Source organism: Macaca nemestrina, chromosome 11 (genome assembly GCF_043159975.1).
Source record: "Macaca nemestrina isolate mMacNem1 chromosome 11, mMacNem.hap1, whole genome shotgun sequence".
NCBI lineage: Eukaryota > Metazoa > Chordata > Mammalia > Primates > Cercopithecidae > Macaca > Macaca nemestrina.
In genome coordinates, this window is record NC_092135.1 from 84,670,684 (window position 1) to 84,687,685 (window position 17,002).

The window sequence follows — 17,002 nt, forward strand, 5'->3', positions numbered from 1 at the left end:
TGTGGGATTAAGCTTAAAATTTTGTACCCAATACTGGGGCTGGAAAGCTGGCTATAATTTCTGGTGGCCCCTGCCGAAATCCTGCAATTATCATTCCTTTTTTCAGGTGCCTGGCCACTTCTGATCTCTTTCTCCTTTTTCTACCTCTCTCCCTTCATTCCTTTTCTCTCTGCAACTCCTCTTCTTCTGTCTCTTCCCCCGCACTCCTCTTTCATTTAGTAAGTATCCACACACTAACTCTTATTTAGCTCAAGCTTTAGTATGACTCATGACTGAGTTGGAAACAATAGGGGCTGTCAAGAACCTGCCTTTTGCAGAGAGAAGATGCACAGAAAAGGCAAACATGCCAGAATATATCATGTGTCATTAATCTGGTCAGTACAGACGAGGAGATCCCATCTGCTTGGGCTGAGGGGACATTTATTTGAAAAGGGGACATTTGACCATACTTTGAAGGATAGGTTAGGATTTTAACAGGTAGAGATTTTTAAAAGGGTATTTCAGGTGGAAGAAAGAGATGAATAATTACACTGTAGCAGGAAAGTGGGTTGTCTTGGTTAGTGACCAATGACTGTTTATGAGACAGTATAGTACCGGGTTCTGCAAACTTTTTCTGTAGAGTGCCAGATAGCATTGTAGCAAACTTTGCCATCGTAGCAAGTGTAGCCACAGGTAATGTATAAATGAAATAGCATGACCGTGTTCCAGTAAAACTTTATTTACAAAATCAGAGTGGGTCAGAGTTGGCAGGCAGGCTGTAATTTGCCCATATCTGATATGAGTATGATGAGTGGGGAAAAAAGACTAGAAAGGGAGGTGGTGGTCAGATCTCAGAGAATTTTGAATGCTTGCCTAAAGTGTTAGAAAACAGTTGATATTATGTTTAGTGAAACCATGATGGTTATGTTTCTACTAATGATTTAAATACCTAGACATTTAAATTTGGAATTAAATTAAATTTGGAACCAGATTTCTTCAGGTATTTGTATACCTACCTCAAAACTAAGAGTTCTTGGTAACTGAATATTTTGTGTGAAAATGGTGGGTAGAGAGCAAACTAGGCCTCTGAATGACCCCAAGAAGCCTGATTTGGGAGGTAAGCAGAAACCTGGTATCTTTTGGGTCCCTACCACAGTATCTCCACAGAAGTAGATCAAAAAGTCAGATCATGAAAAATAGGTGAGAATTCATGGGCAAGTCCTCAGATGATCTGGACTCAAAATGTTGACATTCTTCCTGTTTAAAAAAAAAATGATAGTGTAAACTGATATCGAAGTAGATATTAGTGTCATTATTTTTTGATACAGGAATTTTTATACATATTTTAAATTAATTTCTACATAATTTCTAGAAGATTGTGTTTGATACTATAGGAAGTTCTTTTGTCTGTTTCAGTACTCCTTTTCTACCTCCTTTATTGTAATATCAGAAATTCTGTGTTTTTCCTCACGTGTTGTTTCCCCTCAGAATTATACCTCAAGGAAAGTCTGTTTTCTATTGCTTTCTGTATCCCCAGTCCCCATCTTGTGCATGTCTGAGCAAAAATAGGTAATCAGTAAACATTTGTTGAATGAATTCATGTAAATGAACATTTCTATTGTTTCCAACCATTTTATTCCCCTATATTTTTGTGTTCTCCATTTTTCCTAGTTCTCAGGATACATAAACCTCAATAAAGTTTTTTGAATTTATCTCATTAAAATCTTGTTTTAAAAATTTGACCTATAGTCAGTTTATAAAATCTTTTTATTTTAGCAATGTATTCCTATAGGAGATAAAGTTGTAGCATATGAAATGAAATTATTATAGATACTTGCTTTTGAAACATAATGGAAATGAAGTAGGTGAGTTTTTGTACTGGATAAATCTGAAAATGAGGTAGCTTCTCCATGTGTATAGTTGTAACCTACATAATGGTGACAATATAATAGGATGATGTCAGAGTCTCTTGAAAAGAAGTGGGATTGTGATATTTTCAGCCTACCTACATAAAAATGTAAACGTCACCCAAATATATATAGTTAGCAGTATTTTTTAAGCCCTTTTGGACTTTTAGTTACCTATTTGTATTCTATAGGAAGACCGTAATATAATATTGGTTCTAATATTTTTTTCTAGAATATTCCTTTATACCTATTTATTATTATTTGAATTTTAGTGATTCTCACTACTTAACGATGCTTGAAACCATCTGCTAAATAGTTAAATCTTCTCCAGCAACCTCAGGACCTAGCTCACTGATATGTATTTTATTTTTACTTGTTTCTCTCAACATTTAGATTATGTTTTCTAAGGGTGCAGTTGAATCATTTAATATTGAACCATTTTAAAACAAATAGTGATATGTGGAAAAGATGATTATGTGGGTGAGACATAATGATTATAATTAAGTGACAGAGAAAATAAATATACTCATTGAAAGCTAAACAATTACACTGGAGAAGGGTAGGTAGACAAAAGCACCTCCAGCTGAAAATCATATATTTATTCATGGAATCTGCCCTGTCTAAATGCCAAAGTATTTTATTTATTTATTTTTATTTTTTTGGAGGAGAGAACTGGTAGAGGATTACTAGGGATATATATTGCTTCTGGCTGACTATGCTGCTTGCTTGATCAAGCTGTTTACATCATAGAAATCAGAAGCATCCTGTTATCAGAAGTCATAAGCAGCTAATTCTTTGTAACTTTTCCTTTTACTTGAAGTAAAAAAGAGTTGTTCATGCCTCATTAATTACTTTGACCAGGCTTTCAGCTGAGGTTTTTTTTTTGTTGTTCGTTTGTTTTTAAATGCTGCTTTTGCTGTGGCTTGTGCTGAGGTGAGAGACAAACCAAGTCTGAGGATGGGGAAAAGAGTCTCAGAGAGTCAGTCAATGATAATTTCCTTCTGAGCATTGGTTGTGAGAAAATAAGTTAGTAAATATGATGAAAACCAAATCCCTAATGCTTTTCAGTAAGAGTTAATGTGGAACGTGGGACTTGGAGTCAGAGGGACTTGCCTGTGAATCCTGGCTATAACCTTATGAGCTGTGCAGCTTTTCGGTTTTTTGTTTGCTTGTTTGTTTGTTTGTTTGGAGACAGAATCTCTCTCTGTAGCCAGGCTGGAGTGCAGTGGCGCGATCTCAGTTCACTGCAACCTCTGCCTCCCGGGTTCAAGCAATTCTCCTGTCTCAGTCTCCTGAGTAGCTGGGACTACAGGCACGTGCCACCACACCTAGCTAATTTTTGTATTTTTAATAGAGATAGAGTTTCACCATGTTGGCCAGGATGGTCTCAATCTCTTGACCTCGTGATCCACCTGCCTCGGCCTCCCAGGGTGCTGGGATTACAGGCGTGAGCCACCGCAATTTCCTTGCTTTAAAGTTGGGAAATGTCTTACAGGTGTGTGTTAGGGTGAAATTGGATAATATGTGTAAAGTTTCCAGCACTGGGCTGGATATGTGTGTGTGTCACACAACTAAACATGTATGTATGTATAAAACCTGTGATTTATGATGTCAGCTCTAACTAAGTGGGATTAAGGAGGAAACAACTGCAAGTCGGTTGTTTCCATTTTGAGCTAGAGAGGACCCCGTTGGTCAGGCCTGTATTATGCACTGAGTCCACTAAGCACTTTAAGATATAGATATAGGCGATCTCATCAGAGAGGGGATTGTGATTTGGATCATCAAGACTTGACCTTTGCAAATCTGTTTTTTTCTAAATATGATATTTTCTCATCAGATTTATATTAACATTATTGCATGTGAAAAAATAAAATCCATTCTGGATTAGAACACGTTTTAGAAAACATTTTATAAATCAAATCCAGCTTCAGAATGTCAGGAGGGTTTTAGTGTGTCTTAATTTGGCAACTGTACTTTTACAAGGATGAAACAGATGGAATATGCAGTTTTTTTTTCTTTTGCGAATTTAGCTTAAGATCCTACCACACATTGGGATTTGTCTGTAAATCCAAAGGCTCTCAGACTCTCTGAAATTGATCTTTTAAACAAATGAATTAATAAAAATTCTCTATTGAATATGCTGTTGAAGGAGCCACTGTAGGTACATTTGGTTTGAACAAGATCTCTTATTGAATTTGAATAGAGAATCCTAATTCCCTTATGAGTTAGTTATGTTCAGTTTGTCTCTCCTATGGTTTATCATGCTTTTGGTACTCAACAGTATCCTTAATTCCTTCACATTCTATAACAGGTATCTATGTCTATAAAATAGTGGCCTGGTAAATATTATCCTTTATTTACAGTTGTACATATTTAATGTGCTTACTTAAGGAGCAAGCAACAGAAACAAACTCTGGCTACAAGAAATGAAAGGACTTTCTAGGAAAGATTATTATGTAGTTCACAGATCAGCTGGAAGGGCTGCACAGCCCAGCTTCTGGAAGGAGAGGGACTAGGGAAGCACTAGAAAGCACAATGGTAAGGCCTCATAGACTTTCCAAGGTAATTCATTTCCAGCAACCATTAGCATCCCTGTAACTGTATTCATATTTTGAGGTCCAGATAGAATCTGTCTGGCCTATACTAGTTGGGTGCTTTATGCTGGTGGCTCAGTAAATTTTGACTGAAGGATTAGGGACTGGGTGGCTGGGGGAATTATTTCAAATTGAGCAGCAGCTACTTTTTCTCTACACATACAGTTTTTTAATACTATCCAAGTACCTATCCAAGTACATTTGGTTTAGAAGCCCATCATGTCATATATATCAGGGGTCTGAAACCCCTTGGACACGGACAGATAAAGATACTGAGACCTATCAGGAACTGGGCCTCACAGCAGAAAGTGAGCAGCGGGTGAGTCAGTGAAGCTTCATCTGTGTTTACTGCCACTCCCCATCACTCACATTACCGCCTGGGCTCCGCCTCTTGTCAGATCAGTGGCAGCATTACTTTCTCATAGGAGCATGAACCCTATTTTGAACTGAGCATGTGAGGGATCTAGGTTGCATGCTCCTTATAAAAATCTAATTCCTGATGATCTGTCACTCTCTCCCATCACCCCGAGATGGGACCATCTAGATACAAGAAAACAAGCTCAGGGCTCCCACTGAGGGGAGTTGTATAATTATTTCATCATATATTACAATGTAATAATAATAAAGTACACAATAAATGTAATACATTTGAATCATCCTGAAACTATCCCCCTAACCTGGTCCATGGAAAAATTGTCTTCTCTGAAACCAGAGCCTGGTGCCAAAAAGGTTGGGAGCCACTAATATATCTTACTATTATAACCTTTTTTTTTTTTTTTTAAACCCAAGTGTTATATTTTCCATTTGAGTTTGAGGACATGGTTTGGCATGAGTATGTGTGTATATGGCCAGGCGATGCTTTTTCTTGTTAATTGATGTTAAATAAGAATTTAAATTCTCAATGATGATTGCAATCATATATTACTTGAGTTAATTTAGTAGTGTCACCCCAAGCCCCACTGTTCCATAGTTCAAAGATGGCTTTGGAGTCCTTCGTGGTGTTGGCAGTGGTGAATCCATATGGGTCTGCAGCCACCTCAGTTCTTGCCTTCTCAGAAGAAAGAATTCAACCGAGGGATGTAAGGCAGAGAGAGAGCAAGGGAGGTTTTAGAGCAGGCAGGAAAGTTTATTAAAAGGTTTTAGAGCAGGAACAAAAGTAAAGTGCACCTGGAAGAGGGTCAAGCAGGCAACTTGAGATTCAAGTGCACGGTTTGACTTTTGACTTGGGGTCTTACATATTGGCAGCTTCCAGGGTTGCTTTACTTCTCTGATTCTTCCTGTGGAGTGGGCTGTCTGCATGTGCAGTGGCCTGCTAGCACTTGGGAGTGGCTGCATGTGCAGTGTGTTTACTGAACTTGTACACATGCTCACTTGAGGCATTTTCCCTCACCAGTCAAGTGTTCCTAGAGGAAGGTCATATTTCAGCTAAACTCTGCTATTTTACCTCTTAGTGCACCTGCTTGGGCCCACTCACCCAACTCCTGAGATCTCATCAGGAAGCTACTGATCACCAGTTTTAGATTTTCTTTCTACTGGGAGACTGCCCTTCCCTGGTGCTGGCTGTGACCAATTATTATTATGGAGAGACAATTTAACAACTGCATCACCATTTCCTGATGTTTGCCTGACATTCCTGGTGAGGGTGGGTCCTCTCCTGCCTTGCTCATGTCTGACTACCGACTGTAACAGTGGGTGTATTTGAAGACTGGCGTGGCCTCTTACCATCTGTGAGACTTTGGTCAATTTCCATGACCTATCGGAATCTTCATTTTTTAAAATGAATAAAATGGATTTGATGTTATGTATTTTACAAAGGTATATTGAGATTTTTGCGGTCTGTACATATAAGACTTGGGATATAACTGACCAATGGGTTCTTCTTGCCTACTTCCCAGATACAGCCGATTTATCAAGGCAAGGGAATTGCAATAAAGAAAGAATTTAGTTCACACAGAGCCAGCTGAACAGAAGACCAGTTTATTTATTACTCAAATCAGTCTCCCCCAAGAATTTGGAGGTTTTTCAAAGGTTGTTTTGTCACAGGATCCTTGGGGTATCACTTTGCCAGCCACAAACCTTTGTGGCTGGTGGTTTCTTTGCTCGAGTTTTGCTCAGGCCCACTGGGCTCATCCTTCCCACTTGGCCCAGCAGGCTGCACTCAGCTCACACTACTGGCCTGGATCTCATGCCTGCCAAGGGTGAGCCAGGCACAGAGCAGTGAGGGGTGCGTGAGTGAGTGAACAGCCACTGCACACAGTCAGACATACCAACTGTGACAGGGCAGGCAGCTCCAGGTGCTGGCATGGGTGCTGGCTCCCTGCAAGGCTGTGGCTGGACCAGGTGTACCTCAAATGGCTTCCACTACAGGCACCGGGGAACACAGTGGCATCTGGAAGCTTGGAGGCTACAGGAACCACAGAGCCTCAAAGAGGGTGTCTCAGACTTGACTCAGGGAGCTCCTAGGTCTGGGCTTCCTGAAGGACCGCAGCTATTCTCTTTCCTTCTTGTTACCTGCAATGTGGTGAGTGGAGGGGCATATGTCAACCCTGTATGTGTTACAGCTCTTTCAGTCCCAACCATTCAGTGGGGCCTGAGTTCTTATCCCACATCCAGGAAAAATGAAGTGCACAGACAACTGGAGGGTGAGCAAGGTGAAGAGGTGCTTTATTGAGCAAAAGTACAGCTCTCAGGAGACTGTAGGATGGGTGTTATCAGTGTAGGTATAAATGATACCCTGACGTGGGTAGCTCCTTTCCACAGGCAGGACATCTCGATGAGGACAGCCCTCAGCAGAGAGGAGACCCAGAGTGGGTAGCTCCTATCCAGAGGCAGGTTGTCCCAATGTCTATAACCCTCAGCAGAGAGGAGACCCAGAGCGGGTAGGTAGCTCTTATCCACAGGCAGGTTATCCTGATGAATACAGCTCTCAGTGGAGGGAAGACCTGGAGTGGGTAGCTTCTGTCTTCAGTTAGGTCATCTTAATGATTGTGCAGCCGTCAGTGGAGAGAGGATACCTGGAGTGGGTAGCTCCTATCCATAAGCAGGTCACCCTAACATCTCTGCGGCCCTCAAGTCAGAGGCAATCCAGAGTGAATAGCTCCTATCCGCAGGCACATCATCCTGTCCTCTGCCTGAGTCTGGCTGAGCCCAGGGTTTTTATGGGCTTCAGAGTAGAGGAAGTATATGCTGATTGGTCCATGAGTGGGCCAGGAAATGCACCGTAAGTTCTCATTCTGGTCTGTGGAACTGGCAGCCTGGCCTCCATGCTTCAGACCATCCCTGGCCTGAAGGTGGGGCTTCACCAGGGACCCACCCATTCCTGCCCAGGAACCTGACTCCTGCCACCATCAATCATGTTGTCCATGGTGCGCAGGTTGTTTGTGCTGAGGGGTACCCACAATCCCGCGTGGAGCCACCCTCAGCCTCTGCTGTTTCCCTCCTGTAGCCTTCAGTGCCCAAAGTCTGGAGGAGGCCTAGGTGGCAGGGGGCTGGCCTATCAGTGCTGCCCCAAGTGTGTGCACATTCAGCTGGGTTGCAAAAGTGCCTGTGCTTGGCCACAACTTTGCTTTGCCCCAGAGCTGGCACTGGGAGCAGGGAGAAGCCAGACAGTGGAAGCAGACACTTTCAAGCCTGTGAGGGAAGGGAGCTTCCTGGGACCCTGAGAGCAGAGAGATGCTGGGGTCTGCAGCTGCAGCTGTGCCCAGGAGTGTGGGCTCCTGCCCCACCAACTCGGTAGGGGCAGGGGTCCCTCTGGCCCTGTGGATTGTGCAGCCCCAGCTGTGCCTCCCCTGCTGCAGCTGGCATACTCACAGTGGCTGCTCCACATGGGCTGTCACTGCTATCCGTTTGGGGGAAGGAGGGGGCGGGGTGGCAGTGGCTAGGCAGTGGGTGCTTTCTGCTGATTGGTTGGGTCAGAGATGAAATCATAGGGAGTCAAAGCTGTCCTCTTGAGCTGAGTTGCTTCTGGATGCTGCCACAGGAGTGGTGGAGCCATAAATTCAGACATTAAAAAACCTGAAAAGATATCTCAAATGGCCAGTCCTTAGGTTCTACAATAGTGATGTTATTTGCAGGAGTAATTGGGGAAGTTGCATACCTTGTGACCTCCAGAAGAATGGCTGGCATTCTACACCTTAGAATTCAGGCTCCTCACATCCTCCTAACCCGATTATCTCACTAACTTTACAAAGGCAGTTACATTTTTGAGTAAGGGCGATTATTATTAAACTATAAACTAAATATCTCACAGTGCTAGCCCGCCTTAGCCCAGGAATAATTAAGGTAGCTTGAAGGCTACAGGCAAGAGGAAGGGTTTGGTTAGATCAGATCTCCCCAACTGTTATAATTGTCTGTTATAATTTTTATAAAGGTAATCTGAGGCACATATATTTATTCTTTACCTTCATTTTTTGATTTTAAGTTGTTACAAACATATTTGTTTTATAACAAAATACTATTAATGGGCTGAATTTATGATACAATGGAAAAATAGTTTGAGGAACAGCTTAAGACCCAAAGCTTATTTGGTCTTTTATTACTGAATGTTCTTCAATTTATCTCTTAAAAGTAATGATACTAATGACTACTCAAAGTAATTTGACCCCTCACAAGGTTTTCTATTATTATTAATAATGCAAAGCAGATGTGTGGATAAACTTTACTTATCTCTATATCACCTTGGAATCTCTTCCTCATATTTATATTTGAATATATATGAGATTGTTGTTCAGGAAATTGTTTCAGACAGACTAATGGACCTCATTTTAAGGTATGACTTGATATAATCTTCTCTTTGCTATTCTCAATCAATTCTTCCCATCTGCACACTCTAAACTGAGATGATAATTGCTTTTAAGAGAGTAACCAGGCAGATGTAGGGCAATGGTTTACAAGATAAGCTTTGATGAGAGGTGTCCTGAGTTTATGTCCTGTTTCCTCCATTTACTGAGGGTTAGCCATGGTTCATTTTCAAACTTGCAACTCTCAGTTACCAATATGTATAAAATAAAACAACAATATCTCTTCAATGAGGTTTTTTTGAAGAGTAAGTAGAATAATGTACTTAGAAACTAACACAATGCATGGCTCATTACCCCCAGCACATTTTAGTTCTTATTATGGTTAAAATTTTCATAATATATTTCATAAACATATACCGAAATATGTTTATATCTGTGTGTGTGTGTGTGTGTGTGAGAGAGAGAGAGAGAGAGAGAATAGTGTTTGGATAACATTTAACCTTTTAGACTCTGGAAGGGATCAGAGCTTTTTGTTTGTTTGTTTGTTTTTTAGTTTGGTGGATTGAACCTTCCCTAGGACTGGGTGATTATTGCAAAAGTTATATTTGTATTTGAAATGTCGTTATGATCCAGAAGCAATTTAAGGTCCAGTTTAACAAAGAACGGACAAGGTATAACTATTTTGATAGCAATATTGAGGCTCCGTCAACATTGACTAGAATTTTTTATCTGATGTGCTGTTCTTGATACAAATTTTGAGTAAAAATAGGTTTATGCAAATGCATTGCAGCATAATCAATCTTTGTATTTCTTATCAGTGTACTCTAATGTTTGTGAAGTGCTCTCTAATCGTGGAATAATAATTTTTATTACCAATCACATTAAGTGATACACAAGCTTTGTACTGGACACATTATTTCATTTTATTATCTCAAAGTAGCTATTTTCCTGATTTTATATATGAGCAAGTGGACTTTGGGAGCTAACTTACCCAACGTCACATGTCTAGGGAATGGCAGAGGTGGATAGTGACTGACTCCAGAACCCATTTTACAGGGAAGAGAAAGCATCTTTCACAGAGATGTGATACATGCTTACAAAAGCACTTTCATGGTGGTACAAACTTTCTTGGGCAGACGTTATCAAGATCTGTACTTAAGGAGTAAGACTAGAGGTTTAAGTAAAAAACAGACTTTAGTTTTCATTTTCCTCAAGATATGTTGGTTTCTTTTCTTTCTCTTTTTTTAGGATATGGGGTCATGCTGTGTTGCCCAGGCTGCAGTGCAATGGTGAGATCATGGCTCACTGCCGCCTTGACCTCCTGGCTAAATGATCCTCCCATCTCACCCTCCCAAGTAGCTGGCACATGCCAGTACACCCAGCTAATTTTGATTTTTTTGTAGAGATAGCATCTCACTATGTTGCCTAGGCTGGTCTCGAACTCGTGGCCTCAAGCAATCCTCCTGCCTCAGCCTCCTAAAATGCGGGGATTACAGGCATGAGCCATCGTGCTCAGCCTTGTTTTATTATATACCTAATGGATAATGCTTTTTGATATTTTGGAGAAGGATTTTTGATATTTTGTATATTTGGCACTGAAAAACATCTTCTGCTTTCCAGACAGTGGAAATAAATAAAAGAGCTAGCCATGCAGTAGTGGCATTTTATTCTGAGAACTTTGACTACATTTGGAATGTGTTAAATCTGTATAACTTGATAGTGTTACAAGATTCCTACGGTGCTGCTTTGACAACCAGAAATCTCTGCAGCTGACTCTGTCTGCATGTTGCTCAGCCCAGCAGGCTGTGCTCGGCTCACGCCTGCTCAGATCCTGCACTGGCTCCACACTCAGCCTGTGGCTGGACTGGGCATGCCACAAGTGGCTTCTGTGTTGGGTGCTGGCATCTAGACTAGGGGAACATGAGATGCCATGAATTCAGAGATGCCAGTGATCATGGGGCCCCAAAGGATGTTACAACTGTGGCTTGAGGGGGTCCCAAGGTCTGAGCTTCCAGAAATGTTGCAGCTCTCCACTTCCATAGCTTGGTGAGCGGGAGCATGTTACAGCTACTTTATTCCCACTATCCACAGCCCATTGGGCAGACGTCAAGGTTACAGCTTGTTTGTTTCTGCTGCCCACAGTCTGGTGAGTTCTGGGTTCTTGTCCCATGCCCAAGAAGAATAAAGTACACAGACACTGGAGAATAAGTAGGGCAGAGAAGAATTGTATTGAGCAACAAAAGGAAAGCTGTCAGTGAAGAGGGGACCCTGAAAGCAGGGTAGCCATCTGTGAGTCTGAGTCTGGAGTTTTTGTGGGCTTAGAATGGGGAAGTACATGCTAGTCCCTGGGTCATCTTGGAAAAAGCACCATTCAGTTGGTGAAAAGCCATCATCCAAAAGGAACCAATCAAGAGAGAGAGGGTAAGACAAAGATAGTAGTTCTCACTCTGGTCATGGACACTGTCCAGAACTGGCAGTTCAGTTTTCCGGTTTCAGGCTTTCTTTGGCTTGAAGGTTGGCACTGAAAGGGGACCCATTTCTGACTGTCTAGGAATTTGTCTGTCTCTTGTTGCTATTGATAGCATTAGAGTTAGTGAAACACAATAAAAATGTATTTTCCTTAAGAGAGAACCTCAATCTTCCCATTATTAACTGCTGTCCTTTCTTCTCCTTTTTTAATTGATAGGAAAAAAATGGAGTAATATTGTGCCTTAATAACAAATACAGCCATGTATAACTTAACAATGGCAAGACACTATGAGAAATGCATTGTTAGGTGATTTTGTTTTGTGAACATCATAATGTACTTATACAAACCTAGGTGGTATAGCCTACTACACACCTAGGTTATATGGTATAGCCTATTGCTCCTAAGCTATAAGCCTGTACAGCATGTTACTCTACTGAATACTGCAGGCAATTATAACACAATGTTAAGTGTCAGTGCATCTAAACTTAGCATAGAAAAGGCACAACAAAAAGACCATACAAAAGATTTTTTTAAAAAATAGTATACTTGTAAAGGGCACTTACCATGATGGAGCTTGCAGGACTGGAAGTTGCTATGAGTGAGTGTGAGTGAATGTGAAGCCCTAGGACATTACCGTATACTACTGTAGACTATGCAAACACTCCACAGTGGTATGCTTAGGCTATATTAAATTTAGAAAAACATATTTTTCTTCAATAAGTTAACCTTAGCTTACTATAACTTCATAAACAAAAAAATTTAAACTTTTTGATTCTTTTGTAATAACACTTAGCTTAAAAGAAGCACATTGTACAGATGTACAAATTTTTTTTCTATCCTTATTTGATAAGATCTTTTTCTATTTTTAAAATTTTTTACTTTTTACTTTTTAAGCTTTTTTTGTTAAAAACTAAGACACAAATATAAACATTAGCCCAGGCTTACACAGGGCAGGATCATCAATATTATTGTTTTCCACCTCCACATCTTGTCCCACTGGAAGGTCTTCAGGGGCAGCAGCATGCATGGAACTGTCATCTCCTAAGATAACGATGCCTTTATTTTTTTGGAATACCTCCTGAGTCTTTTTTACAATTAACTTTTATTTTTGTGTGTAGAAGGACTGCGTTGTAAAATAATGATTAAACAGTATAGTAAATTCATAAACCAGTAATGTAGTCATCGATTATCAAGTTTTATATGCTGTACCTAATTATATATGCTATACTTTCATACAACTGGCAGCACAGGTTTGTTTACACCAGCATCACCACTAACACGTGAGTAATGCATTGCACTGCAACACTATGATGGCTATGATGTCACTAGGCAATGGGAATTTTTTAGCTCCATCATAATCTTCTTGAAGATTATATATGTGGTCCATCATTGACTGAAATGTTGTTATGGAGCACTTTACTGTATTAAAATTTATTTCATTTTAGGAAGAATAATGAATTCTTCATTATTATATGTATTTATGTGTAGTTCCTAAGTTTAACAACAGTTTTGTACTGTTATTTAGATATGTTGAATGACACTTAAAGACTGACATATGCATTATAGGATACAACACGCTGCAATTTCTACCTTTTTCTTTCCAGTGTCTGTATTTATGCTGAAAGTTCAGGTGAATGACATCATCAGTCGTCAGTACCTGAGCCAAGCAGTTGTAGAAGTGTTTGTAAACTACACGAAGACAAATTCCACAGTAACAAAAAGCAATGGAGCAGTCCTGATAAAAGTACCCTACAAATTAGGACTTAGTTTAACTATTATTGCTTACAAAGATGGCTACGTGTTGACCCCTCTGCCTTGGAAAACCAGAAGAATGCCAAGTAAGCACTTAAAGACTATTTTTGTTTTGTTTTGTTTTTGCTAAATATAAATGAATTTTTTTCTCTGTTTGAGGAATATCTTGTTCTGGTAAGCTGAAAATGAGAAAGCTTAAGTCAGTATAAAGAGGTTAGAAGGGAGTGCCACTTTGAAGAAAACATTGTCTTGGTCTTTTCAGGCTGCTATAATGAAATACTCTAAGCTGGGTAGCTTGTAAAGAAGAGGAATTTATTTCTTGTAGTTCTGGTGTCTGGGAAGTCTAAGATCAAGGTGCCAGCAGATTCTGTGTCTGGTGAGGGCTTTTTTGTTTATAGATGATATCTTCGGTATCCTCACATAGTAGAATGGGCAAACAAGTTCTCTTGGGCCTGTTTTAGTTCAGGGTGTTATGTCCCAACAGGTAAACTATCTGAAACCTCCCTAACATATTATAGATTTAATTCATTTTTTAAAATTGGCAAAAATAATCTTTAAAGAATAAATGTGCAAAGATACATGGGAATCTTGTAAAAATACATCTCCTAGGGGCGATTTGCCATTACAGACAACTAAAATATTATATATCTACAAAATTAACAGTGAGTGATATTGTGCTATAAGTTGTATTATGGTGCAAATTGGACACAGTATTTATAAAAATGTTATCTATAATAAGATGCCATTAGAAATCATTGAGAAAAGGTTGGATAGTCATTAAATGATAGATATATTTTGGTTAACTATTTGGAATAAATTAATTGAATCCATATGTGAAAATATATTGCTTAGATCGATCAAATGTGTAAAATAATTATATTAAATAAGAAAATAAACTATCTGACCTTTCAGTTAGGATGGTCTGTTTAAATTTAAAACCAATAAAAGGTGCCATAAGCTATATATGAACATATTATTTTAATAAACTCCTGTATGTCATAAACATAAAAAGCAACTAAGGTTGGAAATATATTTGGAACAATAAGGCATAATGTCCTTAATATGTAAAGAATTCATACAAATCAATATGAAAATGCCAAGACCCTGACTAAATAAGGTAAATGGACAAAATCATGGCCTATCAATTTTCAAAACAGGAAATACAAATGGTTAGTAAATATGACAACATGCTTTAATAATCTAAGATCAGTACACCAAAGAAATACACACTTCTTAGATTTTTTTTACCTTAAAAAAGTTGTTAAATGATTATCTTTAATATTGTCAAACAAGATAGGATCAGCATTCTCAAACATTCTCGGTAGAAGTACAAACTGGCAAAATTACCTCGGTAAAAATTTTTGAAATGTTTGTGTCAAAGTCTTCAAAATCTTCATAAACTTTGACCCAGTATTCCACTTTATGAATCTGCACAAATAAACGCATGTTAAAATATTAAATACAGTGGACAGACGTTCATGCACCAGGAAGTTGATGCAATATTTTTGTAATAGTGAAATGGAAACATTCTAAATCTATGGGATTAATGCAGTAAATAAGTAAATCTTGATACCTTAATAAATGAAATATGTGTGTTAAAAATGTTACAAAAAGTACGTTTTGAGAGAAATACGTTATTAAATGAAAAAGGCAGGGTAACAGTATTCTGTATACAATATCATAATTCACTATTTTAAAAAATCACAGGAATACCCAACAAAGAGCTATAATAAAATATTATTAATGATTGTTCCTGTGGTGGTATTGCAATGATCATCACTTTCATCTTATTTTCTGTGTTCCTCAAGTTTTTCACAGTAGGTATTACATCCCGTTTATAATAGGAAACAATTTTCATGGGAAAAGAAATCTGAATGTGTTTGAGGTTCAGATTCTCTTCATGTTTAATAGATGTGTGACTGAGAAAGTATCCAAATATGGGTTAATGTCTTACTTAAAAATCACCTTGACGTTCAAACTGTGACCCTCCCACCTCTCCAATTTAATCCATTAATCAGTCTAAATGTTAATATATTCTGAAATTGAAATTACATTTTTATTTGGTAGTTCTCTTTTCCTATGGAAGGAGAAAACTATATTTCATTTTACCTCCAAACATCATTGTATACTTTTTGTATTTTACTTTTCTCCATATTTTCTTTAAATTCTTTGAAATATCTCAAAATAATAAAAGTATTTCCATGCAACTATGTTTTCTCTTAAGAGATTTGAGGATGCCATCCTATTTCTATTTTAAATACACAGCATAGAGGAAAGATATCAAACGAGAACTTGTGCTTTGGGAACTCCTCAAAACTGATTTTTCTTTTGAAGGATTGATAAGTTTGATTTGATCTTGCTTGTAAAATGGTCTTTTGTGCCAGCTTCTTGCTCCAATCTTGAAATAATATCTTTCAGGTAATCTGCACTTAACTCATCCCAACAGGTAGTTCAGCTGCCTACACTTGCAGGCAGGTTTACCTCCATCCTGCATTACTACTAAAGGTTGACTTTGAATCATTTTGTGCGTTAAATTGTTTCCTTCTCTGCCAGCTCAGGATCGTTTTGGCAAACCACACCGTGTGCAGAAGAGCACTGTGCTCTTATGTGAGAAGGTAAAAATGAAAAGTGGATATAGTTTTAGTCTAGAGAAGCTTGAATCATGGAGCCAAAAAAATTTTTTTTAATATTAATAACAAGTAACAATTAGAGAAAATATATCGGGGGGTTATTCAAGCATTTAACTTGATCATTTATATCTGGGGTTACAGAACATCATTCATCACCTTTGTATAGACTACTACTATCACATGGAACAGATTAGTAAAATAAATAGTGTTAACCAATGTTTTCTTCTTACTTTATTGTGACCTTTTTCCTCCATCATATTTTATATTCATTCTTCCTTTGTTTTGAATTGCTCTTCCCATCAAGCAGTTGTTCCCCGCGACACACACACTTTTTGAGACTTGCTGTTATGAAACTATATTTGTCCTAGTTTTTTCCCCCTCACGTTAAGTACAATATTCTAACTGTGCTATATTTCACAGTATATTCATCAGTTACACTTTCACTGTTCCCGCAAAGTCAAGCAAATATATGGCTATTTGAAGACACTGTTTTAATTACTGGAAAATTAGCTGGTAAGTACCATACTTCTAAGTAAACACTTCAAGTTATTGTTGTATAGCTGCACTTCTTCACCAAGAATCAGTGTGAATTATAACTTGAGAAAATCTAAATTGTTCAGTATGATTAGTACTGACTATAAGTTGATCTGAATTGATACTTATTTTACTGTCAAATGAATGGTGTGGCTTTTTTGTGTAACAGGAATCATTTTTTCCGTTACTATTTTAGCCCCTCAAATAGGCACATTGTAGAGAACTTCTGTTCTTCTTTCCAAGTCACATTTCTTACTGGGGCTTCCATGGTGGGAGAAATTGAGGAAAGGGCAGGACATATTGCTCAGGCCTTTGGGGCTAATTTGCAGATTGCCTCCTTCCTGCCTCCCGCATTAAATTTGTCGCTTTCGTGGGAGGTGCCTAAGACTTGGTAGTA

General features: G+C 38.7%; 1 protein-coding gene across 2 annotated transcripts in view; it reads left to right on the plus strand.

The window, feature by feature from the left end:
• LOC105468254 (family with sequence similarity 171 member B) overlaps positions 1 to 17,002 on the plus strand; it is a 74,122-nt gene that overhangs the window by 35,428 nt on the left and 21,692 nt on the right. For both annotated transcript variants that reach the window (XM_071073030.1, XM_011718358.2), the window contains 2 exons: positions 13,294 to 13,527; positions 16,492 to 16,584. In XM_071073030.1, the coding sequence (XP_070929131.1) occupies positions 13,294 to 13,527; positions 16,492 to 16,584 (327 nt within the window). The remainder of the gene's footprint in view (positions 1 to 13,293; positions 13,528 to 16,491; positions 16,585 to 17,002) is intronic.